Source organism: Halichoerus grypus, chromosome 8 (assembly GCF_964656455.1).
Source record: "Halichoerus grypus chromosome 8, mHalGry1.hap1.1, whole genome shotgun sequence".
NCBI classification, from domain to species: Eukaryota; Metazoa; Chordata; class Mammalia; order Carnivora; family Phocidae; genus Halichoerus; species Halichoerus grypus.
In genome coordinates this window covers 102,003,204-102,029,586 of record NC_135719.1, presented here as the reverse complement: position 1 = coordinate 102,029,586, position 26,383 = coordinate 102,003,204, and the positions used below count along the sequence as shown (strand labels likewise).

At 36.6% G+C, this 26,383-nt stretch overlaps 1 protein-coding gene across 3 annotated transcripts in view; it reads left to right on the top strand.

The window, feature by feature from the left end:
* The window catches only part of MDGA2 (MAM domain containing glycosylphosphatidylinositol anchor 2), a 797,037-nt gene that overhangs the window by 319,426 nt on the left and 451,228 nt on the right, over window positions 1-26,383 (top strand). For 2 of the 3 annotated variants that reach the window (XM_078053641.1, XM_078053640.1), the window contains exon 2: window positions 23,785-23,924. In XM_078053641.1, the coding sequence (XP_077909767.1) occupies window positions 23,785-23,924 (140 nt within the window). Of the gene's footprint in view, window positions 1-23,784; window positions 23,925-26,383 lie in introns of those variants that run through there. The other variant, XM_078053642.1, reaches the window with a different exon arrangement.

Genomic DNA, 26,383 nt, shown 5'->3' with positions numbered 1-26,383 from the left:
TGCAGGTTTTAATGCAGATGCTTATCTTAGGATGATAAATGGTCAAAGAGAAAAAGGATTGACCCTGCCTGTCACCCAGCCCCACAGCTCCTTCTCTTGGCGTGAAGCCATGATTCTCATGATTGAGATATCTTCCCCCCCTGGTGAGCGGATGGGTGCAGTCATCCCAGTGACCGTTGATTCATGACTGAGCATTGCTGAATTCTCCGTTTCAGTTTCTTAGTTAAGGTTAATTTGAGAAATCAGTTCAGATCCTGAACGTCCAACCCCCAAATCAGAATCTGTGACCGGTTATACCTGTATCTTCCATGTGATTTCCTGATCTCATTCTTAGCACATTCTACTTCTCGTTCTATTTCCCTCTGCTGCTTAGGCTGGCCTCCACTTCTAAAATTGTGCTGTGACCGAGTAGTCATGCCCTGTTATTTGCTTTTGTAATAGAACTATTCTGCTTTTTATTAAGATGCATGTGCCTATTTGTCCTTGCTCTGTCTTCCCCAAGTTTGCCACGTCATATAAGGAGCCTGCATCTTTTTGATTTAATTACTCTGAAGGCTGCCTAATTTCCCTCTCCTCCTCCTGCTCTCTCTTCTTCACTCCTTCATACAATGCTGAACAACATTTATAGCACTTAGCATCCTTTCCTTTCTCACCAAGGTAAGATAACCATTGAGCAGAAATCAAGACAAAACCCTTCACATTTTAAAAATTTCAAACAACCTATAAAAGATGACAATTTAAACAACTTACATCTGAATCTAAAATATGGAGGTTCATGGTCAAAAAGTAAATATGAATAAATTTGTTTCCTTTGCATGTTCATCATATTTTTCAAGCGAACCAGGAAGGAAAAAATCATGAAAAAATTGTCTTATGATAATTTTGATAAAACAATGATTTGGTTCGATGGCTCTTGGCCAGAAAAGTCCACAGAGAATTCCAGAATCTGGACTAATTTGCACTGAAGAAAGAAAATATTCTGACTTTCTCTAGATGAAAGGTAATTTTGACATTTTCTGAGTGATTAATGGAATGTCATTTTTAACATGCATTCCCAGTGATTATGGTACAGCAGGCCCATGGACAACACTAATACATTTGACTCTTCTAATTATACTTTGACCTTCTGCAAGAAAGAACGTTTTTTACACTTTTGTCTTACAGATCTTAATACAAATACATTTTGTATAAGGCATCTACTCAAATATTTCCTATATTGAATTGAATGGTATTATTTAACACTGAGTTTTTCTTATGCCTATTTCTTTCATGCTATTTCATGCTTTTATTCTTACTATGTTCCTTTCTAGTTAATTTTACGTTCCTCCCACTCCCACACTGCTTATGCCAACCTCCACTTTCGAAGTTGCATTGCAAACTAATTCTAATTGAGGACGCCATTCTAGTTGAAAATGTTTAGTAACTCTTTTGTAGTTATGGGCAACTTTATTTTCTTTGTCTTTTTTTCTTTTTCTCCTATTTAGGGAATGAACTGGTTATCACATCTATTAATCGAATCTAGCCACAAGTCATTTCAAGAATAACTGTGGTTGAGCCCTTTTTTTTTTTTTTTGAATCTTTGCATAAAGCCACTCAAAAGTGTCATTTGGAAGTATATACTGTATGCTGCTACATACATGACTTAACAAAGTTCATTCCAAGACAGTGGTTAGTCTTTAAATGGGGGGAGGAATCTTCTACCACCCCAGAATTTGTGCCTCTGCTTCTCTGACAGTCTTAAGACCTTCTCCCATTTATTATTTGAGGCAACTGCAAGCTTCCTATTAATACTAAGTGGTTTCCTGGGGGAGAGACATGTATGTGTTTGGAGAGCAGGTGGTGGTGGTGTTAGAACTCATGGTGGCGAGGAGGGTGGGGCGGTTATATGTTAGCTGACATAATCTAATGTTGGTGAAGTATTTTGTGTACTTGCATCATGGCTCATGGTGCTGGAAAAAAATTCAGATTTTAGGTAAATAAGCAGAATTAAAAAAAAATAATACTAGTCTACTCTTCATAAAATCTAGAAGTATTGTACTCTGTCAATCCAAATGGAGAATCTGAATACCCACAGATGATGAATACAATCTGAGATGGGGATATGACATTGAAATTACTTTTTTTATATGCAAGTCATGTTTTTGGGTAGTGTTGCATTAAAAGTCCTGCCTCCTCTATTCTAGGCCTGTTCCTGAAGGATAAAATCAGATTGAATTCTCTTTCTCCAGGATCTGTGTCTCCTTATCAGGTTGCTTGACTTCATTAAATTTTAGCAGTAAGCTTTATTTTTCAGTTTGTTGTTTTCTTTCTAGAGATCACTAATACTAAAATAATAATAATAATAATAATAAAGCAGTAAACAAATTACTTTGCAAACCTATTTCTCAAGATGGGTATCAGAGGGTGACCTAATTTTGACACTTCAAACTTGTCAGCAGAATACCTATTAAGGAAGAGAAAACATTATTTTACATGTAGGACCCTTTGGTCCCCTCCCCCCTTACAACTAGTTACTCTGCCATTTATGGCAATTTCTGCTCCCTAAGTTTTTAAAAACCTATGCTCTGTGACATATGGGCCCCTGTCTGGTCAGTCTGTGTCTCTGGTGATAGGGAATCAATCCAAATAGAATACTGTGAATAGAAATTCTTTTCTTTATATAAAATATCTTGGAATCTCTCTCTCTCTTTCTTCACTCAGTTTACTATTACATGTGAAGTTCAGTATTTTGAAAAAAAGTCATTTTTAGCATTTAATAAAAAACAACCAAGCTATTTCTGTCCAAATAGAATGCAGCATGCAGTTATAAAATCATAACTTCCAGAACTGAAAGGGGCCTTGTTAAATCATTACAAAACAAATTATTAAATAATTGCTATTCTCTTTCTGAATATATGTGATCGATAGTTATTAATGGTAAAGAAGATGAATGAAAGACATATCAATTTTCTAGACAAAGCAATTGTGGAAGCTTATTTTAGTAATGCAGTGTGACTACATCCTTATAAAGATCATTGTGTGCTATTCTGAAGCATCTTTAACTTGTGTAGCTAAACTGCTACTTATTACAATGGTATGCTAATTTTTCTTTTTTCTCTGGCTCAGATAAAACTGTAGTAAGTTGAGTACCACAGGGTCCTACATGACGGTTAGTTAGCTTTAGTAGATCTTGCAAGATCTGTTTGTAGTACAGAAGAAACCACAGCACAGGAAAAGGTAGCCTCATTCCCAGATTGAGGACAACAGGCATTGAACACTGGCAAGCCTGGCAGCTGGATGTCGGGTTTCAGTCAACAATCTTTAAGGCAACTGGCCTATGGCAGCTAGCAGTGGGATGCATCTTTTGTTCAAGACATTTCCTTTGATAAATAAAATTTGCAGTTATTATTACATGTGATCTTAATGCTCTATTGAATACAAGCTGTGCCAAAAGCAATTAATTGAAAGAAAGTAAAAATACCAACAGACTATTTCCTTATTGTCGTGACCTTGGCGAGGCCTGCCCCCACACAAGAGGGAACCTCAACAGCCAATGTATAAGGATTACCCAGAACTGATTGAAAAGTCACTTTGGGGTGTGTGTGTGTGTGTGTGTGTGTGTGTGTGTGTGCTTCCACTCTCAAGCTAAGAAAGAACAGCCAGCTAGTCACTCAGAACCACAATCTACTCTGTCTGCCTTCTTTCCCCTTCAAATATAAAATTTTCAGGCATACATATGGTTTGTATTTTTCCTGGAAAGGTCTCATCCTTTCCATAGTATTCAACAGGGTGTTCTTGGAACTCTTCAGCCAATGAAATCCGTTCTTATGTCCCCTTTGGCCATTAACTTTTATAAGTTTTGGTTTAGTTTTATATGGTTTATAGTGTTTGATGGGTAAATGGCAGAGAGAGATGGCTTTCTCCTAACTTTAGTACCAATACTCAAGACAGTCTTAAATCTCTTAAATCCAGGCTATTCCCCTCCAGGAAAAATACAGAGGAATTTATGTTTTTGATAAAAATTTTAGATTTTATAACCATCTCTCCTTTGTTCTTATTGTATTTAAGTACAAAATAATGGACTTCTCCACTCAGAATACTCAAATTTCTTTTTAATAATGTTCTTGGAGATTGAGACTGTGACATTCATCATGCTATCCAAAGAAAGGAAGGAAAGAAGGAGGGAGGGCAGAAAGAAAAAATAGCAAAGGAGGGAAAGGAGAGTGGAAAAGAGAGGAAAAAAGGGGATAGGAAGGAAGGAAAGATGGGTGGTTGTGTTGTTATCACCTATCCATTTTGGTGACTGTATCATCACATCATCAGGGGAGATGCCAAGCTGTGAACCCCTCATCTTTTTCACTAGTTGTTCAGTAGTGGATTCATTTCCTAGGGCTGCCATAACAAAGTACCTTAAACAATAAGAAATATATTGTGTTGCAGGTCTGAAGGCTAGAAGTTTGAGATAAAGGTATTGGCAGAATTGGTTCCTTCTGAGGGCTGTGAAGAATCTGTTCCATGCTTCTCCCCTAATTTCTGGTGGTTTGCTGGCAATCTTTGGTGTTTCTTGGCTTTGCTGGGTGCATCACCCAAATCTCTGCCGTCATAGTCACATGGTGCTTTCCTGGTGTGCATGCCTGTGTCCAAATTTCCCCCTTTTTTTAAATTTTATTTATTTATTTGAGAGAGAGAGAGAAAGAGAGAGAATGAGAGTGAGCACAAGCAGGGGGAACAGCAGAGGGAGAGGGAGAAGCAGAACCCCACACACACTGAGCAGGGAGCCTGATGCAGGACTTGATCCCAGGACCCTGGGATCATGACCTGAGCCAAAGGCTCAACCAACTGAACCATCCAGGTGCCCCTCAAATTTCCCCTTTTATAAGGACATCAGTCACATGAATTAGGGCTCACTCTAATTTCACTCACACTCATTTCAACTTGATTACCTCTGTTATTTTCTATCTCTAAGATCACATGCTGAGGTATTGGGGGTCAGGTTTTGCGGGGTTCACATTCAGTATATAACAAATATCTTTCAGTATCTTCAGTATATAACAGTATATCTTTTTTGTTATAGTACAAAAACTTTTAAAGCATTTGAAGTATGGTTCTCTTACTGCTGTCATAAACCAACATAATTCAAGGTAGTAGGGTATAACGTTGCCCTATCCCTCCCTCCATAATTAGTAGTTAAGACATCTCTCTATCAGTGGGTATCTCTATCATTGCAAATAAACCTCTGCTAATTTTTAGCAGGTCTACAGAAAATGTGGAGATGAACCTGAAGAGATGAAATGCCTCTGACACTTTTTTTTTCTGAAAATTGGAGTTCAGTAGCATGTGCTGATTGAAAATGGAGTGTGCTTTCAATCCTTTAGTTTATAAGGTACTGGTGTACTAGAAGGAGCGACATAAGTTTAACAGACCAATAAATGTCTAACTATAGGTAGAAACCATTTCATTATCTGAAAAACAAATAGAATTTTGCAGATTATAATAGATGTTTTGCAGTTTGTCTGCAAGTCAGAAATGTACAATCTCAAAGACTGGTTGGGAAGAGATGGTTTGTTTGAATTTTGTCAACCCCAAGGATATTATTTATAAATGTCAGTATCTGGGCTTTGCCTGCATAAAGTAGATCGTCTTTCGTTCCAGTCCAGAATAACAGATGACTGAAGATCCGCCAACCAGTAAGAAGGATACTGTAATATGACACCTAGTGAAAATATTATATTATAAATCACAATATGCATTTTAAGCAGCACATTCTAAGATATTTTATATGTAGAAATTGCCATGTAATGAACAGACTATGGGAAAGACAACAAAAGGCTGTATCCTCAGGCTAAGGAAAGTTATGATGTAAATTATTTTACCAGAAGAGATATGGACCTAGATTAGTCCCATTTGCGGGAATGACAATCAGTTAGGAAAAGGTAGAACTTTTGAAAATAGACATGTACATAGGCTGTATAATTACACTTCTAGTGTGTGTGTCTATTCAGGAATTAGGTGTACTTTCTTTCCTATGGCCTTCTTTCCTTCCTTCCCTTCCTCCCTCTTTTGTACTATATGCCTATATAGGCTGTTGTTTTTTACTGTATCCATACATTTTTTTCAGGAACTATTTAATGAAATACATTACATGCTGGACACAGTGGTAGGCGCTTGGGATATAATGCTGAATAAAACAAGGCACAGTTCCTGCTTTTCTGGAGTTTACTTCTAACTGGAGGAGACTGACTTCCATAGCCACGGAAGTGTATGTGAAATTGTATCTATGCTAAGCAGTATGAGTAAGAGGCCCATGTTGCTGAGTGCCCATAAGTGAGGGATTTGATTTCTTCAGAGGAGCCAGGGAACATGTTCCTCTGGTAAAAACACTGGAAGGAGTTGTGAGTAAGCAATAACTAGGATAAGGTGAGAGGAAAGGACTTTGGACCCAGAGAGAACAACATGTGCAAAGGCCTTGGGCCAGCATGAAATCCAGCCAGTTATAGGGACTGGAAGGGAGAATGAAGAGAGTTTGAATGCCATGTGGAAGCAGGGGCAGAACTGTTTAGGGTTTCCAAAATCCTAATAATAGCAGTTTTATTTTAAAAGTATTAGGTTCTTAAGTAAGGTATTGATATGGTCATTTCAAAATATTACTGTGCTGTCTGGAGATGCATTTGGAAAGAGGTCATCAGAATGATTTTGTAGTAGTCTTGAGTGAGAGATAATAGTGGCTTGGGATGGCATGCTTGTGTTGAAGATGGAGAGAATGAGCCAATTAAGGGGGTAAAGTCAACAGCTCTTGGTAATGGTGTCAAGGATGAGGTCTAGGTATCTGGTACAGGCAATTTTTCTGATGGTCTTGCCATTCAATGACACAGCAAAGGCTGAAAGAAGACATATTTTTTGAGGAAAGAGAGGTGTTGAATTATGGATATATTACATATGCAACATATTGTGGAGGTGTTGAATTATGGGTATATAATATATTACACGTATTATGTATTTTAGATATATTAGAATATATTAAGACATTCAAGAGAAACTGTCAAGTAGAGAGTAGGCTATAGGGACCTGGAGGGCAGGACCAAGGTCTGTGTTGGCAGTATGAATTTGTGAACCATCATATAGATGCTACCTGGGCCAAACCATAGCTTAATTAAGCTTGTGTACTCTAGGATAAGAATGGAGGAGAAGAGGCCAGAATAGCACAGGGAACAACCTTCCAGTGTTTGACACTTTTTCCTAGATAACCAAATTGAGACCCCTCCCCCATGTAAATGGCTTATGGAAAATGAGATTGTTCTAAGGGAAGACTTCTTCAGTGCTGATAAGCACTACAGGAAGCTTTTCTTGAGAAAATATAATTGGAAGCTTTAGACAAACTCTTTCAGAAAGTATAAAAGCCCTTAGCTCCACAGCACGCCGTTTAGCAGTCTCCACTTCAAGATTGATAAAAAGTCACATATTTTAACCTGTTACCTTATATGAGGAAGAAAAAATAGGGACAAATATCATGTCAACATGAGTTATGTGTTTTTTATTTGAGGTTCTCATGGGCAGATACATACATATATCAAAGACTTCTCAGTCAGAAATCAAATAGATTTCTCAGAATCAATTATTTTTTGTTTTATTTATTTAAAGAGGAAGTTTATTTCCAGAATTAAATTATGTAGCCTCTGTACTAAATCCTAAGTAAAAAAAAAAAAAAAAAAAAAAAAAAAATTTTGAACATCACTAAAGCTATTTATCATTATATTCAATTTTTCTTTAGTGTCTCATCAAATAAAGTTGAAACAGAAGTATTCATGTTTCATTGCTATTGAGGTGCTCTTCTAAATGTTTGGTTAGAGACTGTAATCTGAATTATTATTGTGTGAAGCCATCAGTTTGCTGTCATATTTGATATATTAATGTAGGTCAGTGACAAAACGGCACTTAAAGGTGCTGGTAGCTAATAGGAATATATTGACATGAGAACCTGTCAAAAAGGCCTTTAATTGGAAATTAAGAAACATTTGATATATGTCAAAATAGCTCTGGATTTAGACCCTCAGGTCTCGTTCTCAGCCCTTAATTAAAATGGAGGCATCATCTGCATAATAACATTTTTGGCTTGTGTCATTCCTCCATTATTCATTTTAGTTATTGAAACTTCAGTATTGAAAATGTCATTTTATAATTGTTTGGATATGTCTTTGAAATTTTTACAAATGTTTGGGGTTTCTTTTTTTGAGATTATGGTAGGGAAGCAAATACATGCTTTGCACTCTGAGTATTAAAATATATTTCTAAGAATGCTGATTATGTGATTAATTAGATAAAAGCCTATCTGAAATACTTCTCTGTAGATGTACCTACTTGTTATTCACTAAGTGTTTTCTTATTTACTTAAAAATGGTTTATGATACTAAGTAATTTATCCTTGAAAAGCACCAGTTTCAGTTGAAATTTTCAGCAATAATTTTCATTTATTAACTTGATCAATGGACCTCAAAAAGAGAAGTTTAGATTTGTTCACAAATTTGATCATTTCATCATGTGGACAATTTATATAGAGCTAGTGTCATTTTTACAGATTTTTTCATTTTATTTCATGTAAATTATTGGGAAGAAAATGTAATGATTTTACTAATCAGCAATAATATTATTCCTTCAATGTTTGTTCCATACATGGAGATTTGAGGCTGTGAAGGACTAAAACTTTGAATGCTTAGTGCTATGAGCCAGGCACTGATGTTTGCCTCAGATATACATTATCTGATATGATTGCTGCAGCAGCATGAAGTAAAAAGTTTTATCATCCCCATTTTATACATGAGGAAGGTGAGACTATCCAAGATTTTATGCTAGTATTTCCAACCCAGGAAACCCAACTTCAAACCCAGTACTTTATTTATTTACTTAAAAGATTTTATTTATTAATTTATTTAGAGAGAGAGAGAGAATGAGAGAGCATGCACACCCTTACGTATGGGGGAGGGAGAGGGAGAGAGAGAATCTCAAGCAGACTCCAGGTACAGCCCCGAGCCCAATGCAGGGCTCGATCTCACAACCCTGAGATCATGCCCTCAGCCGAAATCAATAGTCAGACACTCAACTGACTAAGCCACCCCAGGTGATCCCAAACCCAGTATTTTAAATTAGCATCATTAGAAAGATTCAATTCTTTTATCACTAGAAACTGTTTTTATAAGGATTTTATTTATTTATTTGAGAGAGTGATAGAGAAAGAGAGAGAGAGAGTGAGCACAAGTGGGGGGAAGGGGCAGAGAGAGAGGGAGAAGCAGAATCCCCACTGAGCAGGGAGCCCGACATGGATCTCCATCCCAGGACCCCGAGATCATGGCCTGAGCCAAAGGCAGTCTCTTAACCAACTGAGCCACCCAGGCGCCCTAGAAACTTTTTTAATTAGAGGAATACATATATACTCATTGTTCATTATTCACCAATAACATAAAGCAGGTGTGGGAGAAAATTATTTGTGGCAAAAAGTTCCTCTTGAAAGAATAAATACCATTTTTCTTTGCTTAAACTTTTGACTTTTTTAGTTATTGGTTTAAGTTATGTTGATAATGTAAAACTGTAATGTTGACGTTGGTGAAGTAGGTCCCTAGGAGAGTGGGCCAGTAAAAGGGGTGTAAGATGATACATGAGTGATGGTTCATTTTAGGGGACCTGGAAAGGTAGACAGAGCTGGTGACCTGAATCATAATGAGATTGGTCATTCATTGGATTTTTGTGTATCAGACAAACTTGGCAAGGCAAGAAGAGGGTGGGATATTTGAAGTCCTGAAATATAATTTAATAAAAGTCAGAAGACTCTAAATCAATTTTATAAAATGGCTCTAAGTTCATAGGAACAAACCTCGTGTGTCCAGACAGACATGTGTCACCATTATCCACTGAGATTAAGAGAATTAGTGCAGTTGTGGAATGGAAACAAAGTATGTATATTTTTGAAATTTTTGAAAGCTTAAGATTTAAAAAAATATAAGGTGGATGATAATATTTACTAATAATTGCTTATGTTTCACATTGTATGATTTAGACAGATGTTTTTACTTTGGCTCTTATGGCACCAAGTAATTTAATAAAAATACTTTTTGCCTATCGGTATATAAATTATAATTTTCTTTCTGTATTCTGTTTTCTCCCCCTAAATTCCAAAGATATAAAGGAATGTCTGGCCTTTTAAAAATGAAGATGCAACATGGCAAAATGAAACACAACAAAATTTGTTTTTTAGGGTAAAGGTAGAAATGTAGTTAAAACTAAACTTTGAAATTTACTAAGTTTCACTGAAGGTATCTCATTTTCTTAAATGGAAATTAAAAATATACATTTTCGGGTTTTAGAGAGAACTAGAGATTGTCAAAATCACATGTGTTACACAGGTTCTGGTGTTTGCTAAATTCTCAATCCATGAGAGTATTGTCCTAGTGAAGTCTGACTCATTCTTGCTTAGTGATAATCACTCTTCTGCTCTGTTCAGAAAGGGACTTTGGGTGTGGGTCACTGTCAAACTGATTCCTGCATTCTGGGGTCTGAAAGGCATTTTTTCTGACATGCTGAGGACCTTGTCCTTCTTGGGATTAGTCACAAGCAGCAGCAGTGATTTCTCAGTGGAGAGAAACAATGGGGAAATTGGCAGGCCAGATCCTAAAAATTCTCTGCCTGCCATTGCCACTCTTGGAGAAGCAAATTGAAGTTTTCATTTTTGGCATATTCTGTAGTAAATCTCATTTGTTTTCTTGATGAGCTAGACTGGAAGAAATAATGCCTGTCTCTATATACCCAATTTGTGATTAAGGTTGCAGCACAATGATGAGACTAATTTCATTTTAGTTAGTATTTGCTGTAGCTTTGTAAGTTCTTTCCAAGAAAGCTGAAAAGCTCTTAATTTCAGAGAAGGATGAGTGTATTTAGGTATACATTTCAGTTGGAGGGGTAAAAAAAAAATGATGTAATCAGTACCTGTGGCTTTAGGAGTCCTGATCTCATAAGATACGATGATAATTCATAAGAGGCAAGGAAGATGTGGTTCAAAGAACCTTGGAGGGTTCACTGAGCGCATGATACATGGCTTCTGACATTATTGGGAGGAAGCCATTTCACAAGTTTGATTTAGAAGGAGAAGGCCTAATCAAAGGTTTTAAGGATTAAATGCAGTCTTCTCTTGAAGTGTTATAATAGTTTCTCTGTCTCCTTCACTGTGCCCCCACACTGACTCAACGCCCATAAAGAACAGTGCCATCTACATCTGAAACTAATGATGTACTATAAGTTGGCTAGTTGAATTTAAATTAGAAAAGAAAAAGAACAGTGCCATCAAAGCAAAAGTGTTCATCTCAGCTTTTTGTTGTTGTTGATAGTCTATGGCCTAGCCCCCAATGTTTCTGGAATAGTTATTTTTTATTTTTCTAAAATTTACTAATTAGAGACATGATTCAACCCTTAGTTGGAAACAATTTAGAATGCACCATAGGGTCCAATAGAAAACCAAGAACTTGGATATAGTGAATGACATTCCTACCCAGGAGGGGGAAAGTGCGGTTCCTCTTAATATTTACCTTCAAGTTGGGGTACCCAGCTTAGTTCACACAAATTTTCTGTGAGCAAAATATGAGATTAATGAAATATCTGATGGACATATGGTAATTTTATTTTAAATTTTTGAGGAACCACCATATTGTCTTCCATAGTGGCTGCACCTATTTGCATTCCTGTCAACAGAGCACGAGGGGTTGCTTTTTCTCCACACCCTCGCCAACACATGTTGTTTCTTGAGTTTTTTATTTTAGCCATTCTGACAGGTGTAAGGTGATATCTCATTGTGATTTTGATTTGCATTTCCCTGATGATTGGTGATATTGAGCATCTTTTCATGTGTCTATTGTCTTTTTGTATTTGGTGTAAAAAAGTGGCCCTGTTTCATTCTTTTACATGTAGCTGCCCAGTTTTCCCAGTACAATTTGTTGAAGAGACTGTCTTTTCCCCATTATATATTCTTGCCTCCTTTGTCATAGATTAATTAACCATATAGACATGAGTTCATTTCTGTGCTCTTTGTTCTGTTCCATTTATCTATGTGATTATTTTTGTGCTAAGATACTATTTAGATTAACTTTGAAGTATATCCTTGAAATCTGAAATTGTGATAACTCCAACTTTCTTCTTTTTTTCTTTTTTTTAAAAGATTGATTGATTGATTGATTGATTTTTAGAGGTGGGGGGTAAGGGACAGAGGGAGAAGGAGAGAGTGAATCTCAGGTAGACTCCCGCTCAGCACAGAGCTGGACACGAGGCTTGATCCCACAACCCTATGATCATGACCTGAGCTGAAATCAAGAGTTGGACACTTAACCAACTGACCCACCCAGGCACCCCTAACTTTATTATTCTTTCACAAGATTACTTTGGCTATGCAGAGTCTTTTGTGGTTTAATTTTAGTAGTATTTGTTTTAGTTCTATGAAAATTTTTGTTGGTATTTATAGGGATTGCATTAAATCTGTAGATTACTTTGGGTAGTGTGGATAGCTTATCAATATAGGCTTTTCCAATCCATGAACATAGAATATCTTTCCATTTGTTTGTGTCATCTTCAATTTCTTTCATCAGTGTTTTAAAATGTTCAGAATATAGGTCTTTCACCTCCTTGGTTAAGTTTATTCCTAGTTATTTTATTATTTTTGGTATATTTGTAAATGGGATTGTTTTGTTAATTTCTCTTTCTGCTACTTCATTATTAATGAATAGAAATGCAACAGATTTCTATATATTAATTTTATATTCTGCAACTTTACTGAATTCATTTATCAGTTCTAGTAGTTTTTTGGTGTAGTCTTTAGGGTTTTCTATAGAGTATCATGTCCTCTGCAAATAGTGAAAGTTTTACTTCTTCCTTACTAATATAGATGTCTTTTTTTTCCTTGTCCATTTGCTGTGGCTAGGACTTCCAGTACTATTTTGAATAAAAGTGGTGAGAGTGAACATCCTTGTCTTGTTGCTGATCTTAGAAGAAAAGCTCTGAGTTTTTCACTGATTTTAGCTATGGTTTTTCATAGATAGCCTTTATTATGTTGAGGTGTGTTCCCGCTAAACATACTTTGTTGAGGGACTTTATCATGAATGGATATTGTACTTTGTCAAAACCTTTTTTTGCATATATTGAGATAATCCTTTGTTTATCCTTTCTCTTGTTGATGTGATAGATCACACTGATTGATTTGTGAATATTGAACCATGCTTGCATCCCTGGAATAAATCCCACTTGATCATGTTGAATTTTTTTTTTTTTAATATATCGTTGGATTTGGTTTGTTAATATTTTGTTGAGGAGGTTTGCATCAATGTTCATCAGAGAAATTTCATGCACATAATTACATTGTTATTGAAGGTTATTTTCTTTTGATGACAAACTTTCTTCTGTCTTAAATAGTATCTATTGCATATAAACAGTTAAGTTTAAAATTTTAATTTAAACTCTGCTTTAAATTCTTGGCTAACATTAATCTAAAAAATCATATCAACATCTATTATTTAGAAAACATTAATAGCTTCTTTCTAAAACTAAAGGCTTCAAGGTTTAATTTTTTTTACCTTACCTTGGGCTCTGGAGAGTCTTTCAGGGAAGTTCAATTAATTTATAACAGTGCTGCTCAACATGTACTGAAGATACATAATATGCAAAATGTTCAAAACCTTTCATATTAAAAGTCCATCACCAAAGTCACATGAGGTAGATATGATCTTTTTAAAGATGTTATTTATTTATTTGAGAAAGAGAGAGTGCGTGCACACATGAGCGGGGGGAGGGGCAGAGGGAGAGGGTAAAAGAGAATATCCAGCAGACTCCCCACTGAGCATGGGGCCTGATGTGAGGCTGATTCCAGAACCCTGAGACCATGGCCTGACCTGAAGTCAGCCGCTCAACCAACTGAGCCACCCAGGCGCCCCTAGATATGACCTTCTTTTGATTAAATCCAGAATAATCAATAGGATCTTAGTACTTTTATTTTTTTTTGTCTAATAAAAGGAATTTCTACAAATATAAGATAAACATTTTATTTTTTATTTTATTATGTAATCACCATACATTACATCATTAGTTTTTGATGTAGTGTTCCATGATTCATTATTTGCATATAACACCCAGTGCTCCATTCATTATGTGCCCTCTTTAATACCCATCACCAGGCTAACACATCCCCCCACCCCTCTCCCCTCTAGAACCCTCAGTTTGTTTCTCAGAGACCATAGTCACTCATGGTTCACCCCCCCCTCCGAATTCCCCCCTTCATTTTTCCCTTCCTACTATCTTCTTTTTTTTTTTTTTAACATATAATGTATTATTTGTTTCAGAGGTACAGGTCTGTGATTCAACAGTCTTACACAATTCACAGCACTCACCATAGCACAAACTCTCCCCAGTGTCTATCACCCAGCCACCCCATCCCTCCCACCCCCCAACCCTCAGTTTGTTTCCTGAGATTAACAATCCCTCATATCAGTGAGATCATATGATACATGTCTTTCTCTGATTGACTTATTTCGCTCAGCATAATACCCTCCAGTTCCATCCACGTCGTTGCAAATGGCAAGATCTCATTCCTTTTGATGGCTGCATAATATTCCATTGTATATATATACCACATCTTCTTTATCCATTCATCTGTTGATGGACATCTTGGCTCTTTCCACAGTTTGGCTATTGTGGACATTGCTGCTATAAACATCGGGGTGCACGTACCCCTTCGGATCCCTACATTTGTATCTTTGGGGTAAATACCCAGTAGTGCAATTGCTAGGTCGTAGGGTAGCTCTATTTTCAACCTTTTGAGGAACCTCCATACTGTTTTCCAGAGTGGCTGCACCAGCTTGCATTCCCACCAACATTGTAGGAGGGTTCCCCTTTCTCCGCATCCCCGCCAACATCTGTCATTTCCTGACTTGTTAATTTTAGCCATTCTGACTGGTGTGAGGTGGTATCTCACTGAGGTTTTGATTTGGATTTCCCTGATGCCGAGCGATGTTGAGCACTTTTTCATGTGTCTGCTGGCCATTTGGATGTCTTCTCTGGAAAAATGTCTGTTCATGTCTTCTGCCCATTTCTTGATTGGATCATTTGTTCTTTGGGTGTTGAGTTTGATTAGTACTTTTATTTTATAGCTCATTGAATTAAAGATGAAAAAGTATTTCTCTCTACTGGATGGGAATATTGTGTTGACCAAATATAAGGGTTGAGGGGAAAGGTGTAGGGAAAATAAGTTCACATTGATGCGGAAATAGTAGCTAATTAAAAGTAACCAATGAATCAGACAACTCAAATAAGCTAAACATTTATTGATTGATTGATTGATTGAGCTCAAAGCTGATTTAAAATAATCTGTATGTTGTTTTTGTATCAGAGTATTGCTAAATTTGGGATTACTTAAATGACGACAGAAGGATTTTAACTATTTTTTGAGGAAATTATTAGAATAGACATACAAATTGAACATTCTGTTTATGTACATGTTTGGATATGTGTTTATATTCATGAGTTTGGGAAGTATATTAGTGAGATGTAATAAATCTGTATTGTTTTGAAATGTACAGTAAGGTATAATTTCATAAGATCCTCATAGTTTCATGGGAGCAAAGGCAGATAAACTAAGACTGAAGGAGAAGTAGAAAATCAAAATAATGACAAAAAATTAGTAGCTTACCACCCTCTGTTTTCCTGCCTTATTCTTTTACAGATACAAGCAATAGGCAGAAGCCAGGCCTTTGTGGTCTGAGGACAGCAAAGCAGGTGCAGAAGGATGGCTTAGAAGGTGTCCCATTATTTCTAATCACTAAACTGCCAAGGAAAGATGAGAGGAGGTCTTGTTGGGAGAATAAATGCTGTTGTTTTATCTCCATTTTTAAAATGTGGGTTCATGTAAGCATATTATGTGCTGTGGGGATTAACCTTGATTGCATTTTTACAGAAGAGAGTAGGTAGTTTTGAGAGATTTCTGTATATGTGGTACAAAAATTGGCAAAGTTAAACTTGTAAAAGAGTAAACAAGAGGGGTGCCTGGGTGGCTCAGTCAGTTAAGCGTCTGCCTTCGGCTCAGGTCATGATCCCAGGAGCCTGGGATCAAGCCCCGTATCAGGCTCCCTGCTCAGTGGGGAGTCTACTTCTCCCTCTGCCTTCCACTCCCCCTGTTTGTGCTCTCTGTCAAATAAATAAATAAAATCTTTTTTAAGAAAAGAGTAAACAAAGTAAAAAAGGAAGAAAAAAAAAGATGGGATTTTAGGGAAGTTAATTTTAAAAGAATGATGAGCAACCAAGATCTATAAAAGTAATTTTTCCTCAAAGAAGACCTAGCATTGTACTTTCCAGCTTACTGAAAACAATTAAATATGTTAATTGCATATATTTTAGTAACTTCTCAAGACATACTGGTACATATTTTAGTATAGAAGATTATCAAGTACAACAATTATATTCTGCTACTTGCTGACAAATAGTATCTAAAACCTAAATGATGATCTTAAAGGTCAAAGTGACAACTAGAATAAAGTTCAACTTTGACCAGTTTTAGTAGGTTACTCTATGTGTTAGATCCAGAAGTAACCTTAAGTTTAAAATATTGAAATAGAACAAAGTTTAGGAAAAACTGTATATCTTGGGGCAAATGATACTTGCATGTTAATAAAGGCTCTTGACTGAAAGGTTTGATGAAAAAAAAAATGATGAATGATAGTAGAAAATAGTATGGTATTGCAAAAAAATCAGTTATATTGGAAATACAAACATTATGGTTTGTTTCTTATAATGTAAATAATTAGTCTTTGCAATCCTGAAATGGTGGTATAATATTGTTAAAGTATTCCATTTTATACTTACCATTCCTTTTTACAACATGGGTAAACCTCAACCGCAGTTTTACTTTTTGCCCTAAGCTCAGTTTGGCCTACTAAGACTTCTCTCCTTCTCAATCAAACCTTATCTCATTCATCTTTTGACCCCACTACTCTACCACCATATCTCACTCAAAATTCACCAATGCCATCCTAGCTGTCATAAGCAATGACCTTTTGTCTGTGATCCTCCTAATTTACAACTCTTGCAAGTGACAGTTTTGGACAGTTCCCCATGCTTCAGCATCTCTTTATGTAACTTTTAAAGCACCACATTTTTTTGTTTTCCTTCTATTTCTCTGACTTTAAAAACATATTAAGTCTTTTTCCTTGGCCTCTCTGTATTAAGAATTCATACTACTCATGTTTTTTATTGTTATCCTCCTAATTTCTCACTCTACATTCTCTCTTTTAGAGATTGCACCTATTCTTGTGTCAACCACAACTATTTAGACGCTCTAAATTTTTGTGTCCAGCAATGACTTTTCAGCTGTTGGTCAGCTCACCATCAGCATCTGAAACTGAGATCTTCATCTCCTCCCCCGGATCTTCCTATTCTCTTCTTCCCTATTTGTGTCTGTGATATCAGAATATGTAATATAGTGAGCCTATGGAGAAAAATATTAGGCAACGGGTTGTAAACAACAAGAGGGATAATTATGGACTATGCCTATAGACACAATACTTAATTTCAAAGTTGAATTGGGAGATCATCGTGACAAAAGGAAGGAGGAGAAGACTCACCTACTATCTTAAACTAGTAACTTGGGTAGGAAAGACAGAAAATAAGAAAGGAAGACACCATTTTTTTTAATTTTTAGAATTACTACTCACATGTGCTATATTGGAGACTGTGAAATAAGCAGAAGAGGCCAATTATTGGCAATTTCAATTAGCTAAATGTAAGATGTAGAAGACTAAGAAGTGTTAGGCGCCTGGGTGGCTCAGTTGGTTAAGCGACTGCCTTCGGCTCAGGTCATGATCCTGGAGTCCCTGGATCGAGTCCCGCATCGGGCTCCCTGCTCGGCAGGGAGCCTGCTTCTCCCTCTGACCCTCCCCCCTCTCATGTGCTCTCTCTCTCTCTCATTCTGTCTCAAATAAATAAATAAAATCTTTAAAAAAAAAAAAAAAAGAAGACTAAGAAGTGTTTTATGAAAGCATGTAATCACTTAAATCAATAGAAAAATGGAAAGAAATTTGATTATTGTTATGTTTGCTTTAAAAGCAAAACGGAATGCTTGCTAAGAATGGTGTTAAGTGTCAACTGTATTATCTTTGATGCATGAGAGCAGTAAGGTGTGAGACATTCTCTCTCTCTGCCTGTCTCTGTGTCTCTGGGCCTCTGTCTCTTGACAGAGTGTGTGAGGGATGCTGGTGCAGGGTGGCTCACTGATGTCTTCCCCAAGGCTTCTAAGGGGGGGCCACTGAGCATCCCTCTCTCCACACTGCCTATCCCAGGAGATCTGTGATCTACATCAAGAATAAGCTGTGTTCTTGACTCGTGTTGAAGAGTGTCAAGATTATATTGGCAACTTGAATTCTCAGAGAGTATTTGCATCAGGGATTTGAGGGATTTACCAAAGTACAGAGCTCTTACTTGGGGTTCTTAGATGCGAGAAAACTCCTAATACCAAACCTATTTACTGGCTAAAAACAATGTGTCCTTCAGAAACAGTGCCTGGTACCGGACTGCTATTGGAGAAAGGTGTCTCGTTCAAAAACGCTTTGCAGCTAAGTCCTTACTCTAACAAAGCCCTCCATGATTTTGGCTCAGAACTCCTCATCTCAAATCTTTCCCACGCATGAATAATGTGGAGTCCATAGTGATCAAGAGAGCATTATCTTTCTTTCTTTTTTTTTTTTTTTTTTTTAAATAGGGTCTGGGCCCAACAGGGGGCTCAAACTCATGGCCCTGAGATCAAGAGTTGCATGCTCTACCAACTGAGCCAGCCAGTTGCTCAAGAGAGCATTTTCTATTAAAAACATGATGTTTTAGGGCACTAGGGTGGCTCAATCACTTAAGCATCTCACTTTTGGTTTCAGCTCAGGTCGTGATCTCAGAGTCCTGATCTCAGAGTTGTGAGATTGAGCCCCTCCTCGGGCTCCAAGGGCTCAGTGCAGAGTCTGCTTTTGACTCTTTCTCCCTCTCCCTCTGCTCCTCTCCCCTGCTCTCTCTCTCTCAAACAAATAAATAAATCTTTTAAAAAAATCATCTTTGGGGCACCTGGGTGGCTCAGTCGTTAAGTGTCTTCCTTTGGCTCAGGTCATGATCCCAGGGTCCTGGGATCGAGCCCCGCATGGGGTTCCCTGCTCCGTGGGAAGCCTGCTTCTCCCTCCCCCACTCCCCCTGCTTGTGTTCCTGCTCTCGCTATCTCTCTCTGTCAAATAAATAAAATCTTAAAAAAAATAAAATAAAAACTCATCTTTTACCTAGTTAACCAAGGTGTAAACTTCAGTGTCATCTTAACTCCTCCTCCTTCATCCCACACTCAGTTAATCTTCAACTCCTGTCTAGCAAAACCTCTAAAGTAGGTCTCTGTCCTCATTTCCATTCCCAGAACCATACAATGTCTCTGCTGTGTCTGGACACATAATGGCACCTTGAGAGAGTGGCACCAGTGTCAAAATTCAGAGTAAGTTACAAACGACATGGACCACATTTTAATGTAGTTACTTCCCTAACACGGCCGGCAGTCTCTTACAGACATGCCTTTGAACACACTGCTTCCTCTCTCTGGAATGTCCTTCCCCTTTGTTCCCTCCACATGCATCTTTCCAGACCTAGGTTACGTGTCACTGACCCTGTGAAACATGTTGGAACCCTCCAGGCAGATTGAGGCATCTTCTGCTTTGTCCTCTTATACTACTCTTCACTTTCTTCTGTTAGAGTATGTATCCTGTTCAACTGTAATTGTTCTTTCCTTATTTCCTTCCTTCCCTCCTCCCTCCCTTCCTTCCTTCCTTCCCTCCTCTCTCCCTCCCTCCTTTCCTTCCCTCCCCCTCCCTTCCCTCCTTCCTCCCTCCCTCTCTTCCTTCCTTCCCTCCGCCCTCCTTCCCTCCCTCCCTTCCCTCTTCCCTCCCTCCCTTCCTTACTCCCTCCCTTCCTTCCTTCCTTCCTTCCTTCCCCCCTTCCTCCCTTCCTTCTCCCCATTCCTCCCTCCCTTCCTCCCTCCCTTCCTTCCTTCCTTCCTACCTTCCTTCCTAACTTCCTTCCTTCTAAATTGGACAGATCCAATAGGCTGTAAGCTGCTAAAAGTTACAGCTCATAGTATTAAGTTTTATATCCCCAGAACATAGCCTCATGCCTGATCTAAAGCCGTTGTTCAGTAAATACATGCTTGAACGTCTGTATATGAGAATGAAAGCCTACAAATGCTCCTGGTTGTTGCCATTGGAGAATAATTTATTTGCGTTCTTTCTCCAACAGAATACAGAGAGAATTTGGTTTAACTTTCAAAAGTATACTCTAACAAGATAAAAGAATGTCTCTCTTTTGCCCTTTTAGGCTGACCTTTTGAACCCAAAGCCAATTTACTCAAATTAAGGGAGTTGATGTGATTAGTGTTAGGAAAGATTTTATGTAATGGGATTTGGTTTACTTCAAACAAATTTGGATGAATATGAGTCTCATGCAATATTTTAACATTTTAATTCATTGCTGACTCTACAGGGCAAAGGGGATCATAACCCTTAGTCCAATTTCAGGATGATGAATTGAGGCTTTTTTCAACAAGGCAGAGGATAAAAGATGACTTGCTTCAGTTATAGTACTGCAAATTGCATTTATATTTACAGTAAGTAAATTCAGTGCCATAATAGTTGATATTTTTGCTAAAACAGGATGTTGGTGTCATTATAGTGATATTTGCTAAAACATAAATTATAGATTAATTATTAAGTTAAAATAAATTATTAAATATAAACCTACTCTGTGCTCTGAATCATGTGGTATGGAACAGATGCCTAAAATGATGCTCCATCCTGGCAATGATGTGCTTAATATAAAGTTAATGTGTTAAGAAAAAGGAGAATCACTGGGCAGTGCCTATCTCCTGAAGACAAGAAAAGAGAATCATTGCTAAATAATCTAAGAAGTTGTCAGGAACATTGATCTAAATATCAGTCTGGAAATTCTAGATGGGAGAATATTGTGAGCAAACGTTCTCGTATGAGATGTATAGCAGTTGCTGAATAAATATATGCTTGAAAGTCCGTGTATGAGATCAAAGTCTTAAAATCTCAGTGCTCTTTACCTTCCCACTGATGTTGGGCTGATGTTACAGAAAAGTACGATTTCGGGTTGTATAGTCAGTATGAGGACATTTACAGAGCACCTAGAGACATTAAACTCTGTGAAGTGTCGTAGAGAGACATCATGAATCCTTAGGCAGGAAAAGGACATGATGAAAATAGGAATTACAAAATATTATTTTGACAGTTGTGAGATTTCCTGGGTTTGGCAGAGACTGGAGGCAGGATGGTGAATTGAAAGAATGTTACATTTCATTTTTTGCAGCAATTATACTATTTATATTGCTCACCTACTTATGGTGCTCTAACGACTTCATGAACAGTTTCTCAGTCTTTTTTTATTCCCCTAGTCTAGGGTACATCTAGTTTAGGAGTTACTTAGAACCCTAATTTAACTATGTCAGACATAGTTTTAATAGCATGAAGTAGAGAAAAGAACAAAGGACCGCTGGTTCTGCTCTCATTTAGGCCACAACTACCTACAGGCCTGTGAGCAGGTCACTTGATGTCCTCAATTTGGAAATAAGAGCGATGACCTGGATGAGCTAAGACCTTTTCAGTTGAGCTTTCTGCAGACCAAAAGAGTTCTTGGAAGCTTCCAAAATATTCACCTTATCGTTGACCAGCAAAAGTACTCAGCATATATTTTAATGCATATTAGGAAAAATACACCTTCCACTCCTAAAATTTGGCAGAATATTCCACCCTCCCATAAGAGAGATGGTAGGTTCATAATGATTACAATATATAGGCAATTACCTTTTCCAAGAATGTGTTAAAATATAGAAGAAAATAGCAGAAAATTAACCCTTGTAAATGAACACAATGTGCTTCCTGTATAATTTAAATGTTTTAAATAAAGCTACTTATTTGCATAATGATGCTTTGGAAAGATATAGCTTAAAAATAACAATGCTATTCATTGATTTGAAATTAAAACAAAAATAACATGTAAATTAATCTGGAAAAATGTCATGTTACTCTATAATTAGATGTATTAGTAAACGTGTGCTATCACTTATTAAGCTAAATTTGGCATAGAAATAAATTTCAAAGTAATGAATCTATATTTTCTATTTATATTTTGCAAATTTTTATTTATCGTCATCAGTTTGTTAACCTCTATAATATGTATAGTTTATATGACAGATGTTTAAAAATAAGTAGCTCTCTAGTATTACTTATCTAAATTGAAGTTTAAATCTGATCACTGTAGGAAATGATTTGTAGGAAACATTGTGTGAAATATATCAGAACACCCAGAAGAACACTGCAGATAAAAATTTCTAATGTCATAAAACTAAACAAATTATTATAGTGTCTAGACAGTGTCCAAAGACATGGTAAAATAATTTTTTTGATAAATTGGTTTTATAGACCAAACAAAACATTTGATTTGTTTGAGCATCACTTTATTTTCCAAACCAGTGAAATAATGCACAGCATGAAGTTATTTACTTGAAAATATTAAAAGGAAAAGGATATTTTATCCCTTGGAGTATTTTCCTTTAGTCAACAAACACCTGTAAGTTTTAGAAAATTATTCCTAGTAATCTGGTCTAAGTAGCACTAGCATTGTCATCATTTGGGGGTTCGGCAAAAATGCAGATTCCTAGGTTTTTCTGCATACATAACAGATTTCTGGCTATACCTCTGAAATCTGTATTTTAAGAAAGTTTCTGGGGAGCTTTTTGTGCGTAGTGAATGTAAGAACTACTAAATCCTCCTCTTCTTATCCTTCTTTTGGAAATTTTTGCTTTTCATTTGATGCGGTGTATTGAAGAATGGAATCTTGAATTTGAATGTTGAACAGGATCTGCTTGGATATCCAGAAAAATCTTGAAATACCCAGTTGTTTTATTATCCATAAATAGGCTTTTCTATCCTTCAGTTTCTGCTTGAACTTGAGGTTAATAAAATATGTTCTTTTCAGTTGTTAAATACTGTGAGTGTTCTATACATTTGGTTATATAAAACGAAGTATTAGATATTGGAAACTTTCTTTTGTGTTACTTTCAGAACACACATTTTTCCAGAAGGAATTTTCCCATAAGTTATACTTGGGCATTAATGATTTCTTGCCTTCTTCAGTAGCTTAATTCAGTGATCATCTTTTGCTCATATCAACACAGGAATCTATAAATGTTGAAAACCAAGTTGGTTTCAGTTCCTCATAACCAAATCTTCTCATTCCTATTTGAGTTAGCTCCCTATTTGCACCACAAGGCTTATTAACAGAAAAATGCCAATGTATTTCATACAATTTTTTTTTCCCTAATGGTCTTTTGAGTTTGCACTACCTGGAATTTGAACAGCATCCTTTACTATATTAAATTTTGGGTTTCCGAAAGAAAGGGACCTCTCACTTTTTAGCATTCAGATTTTATCATATAGTCTTGTAATGATGATTTCCTATGTCACCATTGTTCTCCCACCATCCTGTTTCCCTTTGCCATTTTCAGAGTGTCTTGGTGACTGTTAGATAAGTTTGAAGCTTTCTGTCCAGCAATACCTTTAATCCCTTGGGGTTGCTCAAACGTTAAGCCTGATGGATCTAACTGTGGTAAAGTCTAATAAGAATTGCTCTTACAACCAGGATGATTCATGGGAGGACAGTTGACTTATTTTTTTATGTATCTTGTCTCTCTTCTTCCTGACTTGACAGCTCCCCCAACGGTTCGTATTGTGCATTCAGGCTTGGCCTGTAACATTGAAGAGGAGCGCTACTCAGAAAGGGTCTATACTATACGGGAAGGAGAAACACTAGAACTGACCTGTCTGGTCACAGGACATCCACGTCCACAGGTGAGTCCCGAACTGTGACATTGAGGAAAACTCTCTTTGATCTTTCTTGGAAGTCAAAAATGTATATTTTAGAAGATTTAGCTAAAAAATCGTGTGTGTGTGTGTGTTTGTGTGTGAGAAATTCAAGTAATTGTGTGTGTGCAATGCAGGATAAGGGTGGTGATTGCTGAACATTCATGCTTGTCATACTCACTTGGATAAGATGAAGAAAGAAATTTTTGTTTTGGTATTGTGAGAAATTTGGAAGACACTTCTAACGAAGCTGTTAAAAGACAACTACAAAAATATCTCAGTCAGATAACAATTCATATGGCAATGAGTTTATTTTAGAATGTGGAGCATGATTTCATGATGACATAATTGCAGCCGAAGAAGCATTTGTTCTGAAGAATATGGTGCACGAGGTCACATGTACTTTCCTTCCTCCTAGTCATTATATTCATAGAAAACTTTAAAAACAAATGTTTGCAGGTGTATGCATTCACTTTCAGAGTCATCTGCTACAGCTTTCACAAGCTACTTTAATAGCAGGAACAGAAATTGAGACTTTTCAAAGGGCACTAAAATTATAAATAACGAGCAGAGAAAAAGTTTGTAGGAGTGAAAGAAAGGGTTAGGCAGAAGGTAATATAGTGTGTATTTATGATGTAAAAATTCAATTCCAATATAATACAGAATATTCAGGATGTCTTAGTCATTAATTGCCAATTCTTACTGTCATATATTTAACCTGTCTAGTTCAAAATATACACCGGTAATCAACACAAACACTACGATGGAAAAGAGGTCTCATTTGGTAGCAAAGTTACATATTTTAAGTATTAGTGTTGCAGGAAGAAAAAAAAAAAAATCCAGCTAACACCACTGCATAGAAGAAAGTAAAGAGCAATGTGGAGATTTTATGAACTCATCATTTTAATCTTGTCTTTTGCTCCTACCATCCTTAACTCTTACTACTAAAAGATGTTCAACCTTACCATTTTGACTCGAGCGACAAATAAAAATAAGCATATGAACTTCACAGAATGTAGCAAGAGATTGATAGATAAGACCATGACTAGAACTAAAATGGTAAAATATGTTTAATAAAACTTAATGCTACACTGTTAGTAAAAAGTAATCTAGAAAAAATAGTTATTAAAATAGTTATTATTAAAAAATATTAAAAATTAAAATTCACAGTGGCTTAAATTGCAAATTATAACATTTGCTTTTAACTGAAAATTAATGAATAAAATTATCTTCCCTTAATGCTAGGAATTTCTTATTTTCTCCATACATTTTTCTCTGTAACGATTCACAATCTGGAGTGTAATCTCTGATGTCTGGCCAATCCAAAATAAGTTCTGGAACAAGGAGTAGATTATTACCTTATTTTATTTTTTCTAAGCAATTCCATTGCTGGAACAATTTCAATGTGTTCTGACCCTAAGAAAAATTTATTTCAGTAGTGTTATTTCTTCATTCCTAGAAGTTAATTCAGGTATTTGCAGGTGAGTCAGTTTCAGTTTCTATTGCCTGTTTGAAAAATTAACTGGGCCTCTTCTTTGTCAATAAACTGTATAAGGAAAGCTGACAGAACAGCTGTGCTCTGGCATCCCGGCCAAACACTAAAGGGCATGCTGGTGGCAGCTGGTCCTGAGGGTGGGTTTTCTTGGCTGGTATCATGAAGCTGGAATGTCTTTCTTGCCACTTTGTCTAACGTGAATATGATAATAGTTGGGAATGCTGTGGGAGAGAGAAGCTCCTCACTGCACTCTTCAGGAGACTTCTCTGTTGCCTATTCTTGTGGCAACGAGAATCATAAAGTCTCCATTTCTAGAAGTATTCAAAGGCAGCATTTTTTTCTAGATTTTAAGAAATTTTCTTCAAAAATATATCATCTGGCAATATGTAATGGCCTGAGGGTACTACTGTATCCAAGGGAAATAAATGAAGGAGAGGAAGGTACAATGCCGTGGTTCGTAGCATGGCCCTGGAACCAGACTGCCTGGATGTAACCCTGGATCCACGGGGCCTGCTGGTGTGACCTTGGGAAAGTTCCTCAACCTCTCGGCTCTGTCTGCCTCAGGTTTCTTATCTATATAAAAGGGATGATGGTAACCATCATGCCTAGATCATAGACTCCTTTCGAGAGTTAAATGTAGATTGTAAATATATAGGTATATGTATTATGTATATATACATATACATGTATATGTACTTGGCATGTAATAAGCATTATATAGACACGTAATAAAACATATGCTTGATTTTTATTGTTTCTAAGCAATTTATACTTAGACTCTAATGTCTAGAATTGAATATGTAAGTATCAAAATAAGTAGATTGAAAAAAATGGTTCTTAGCTTACAGTCTACTTTAAATTAGATGCATTTAAATAAATTTCAATATTTCTGTGTTTTAATACTCTGCAGAGCCTTTACATCTCTGCTAATTACCTTTTTTTTTTTTTAGCT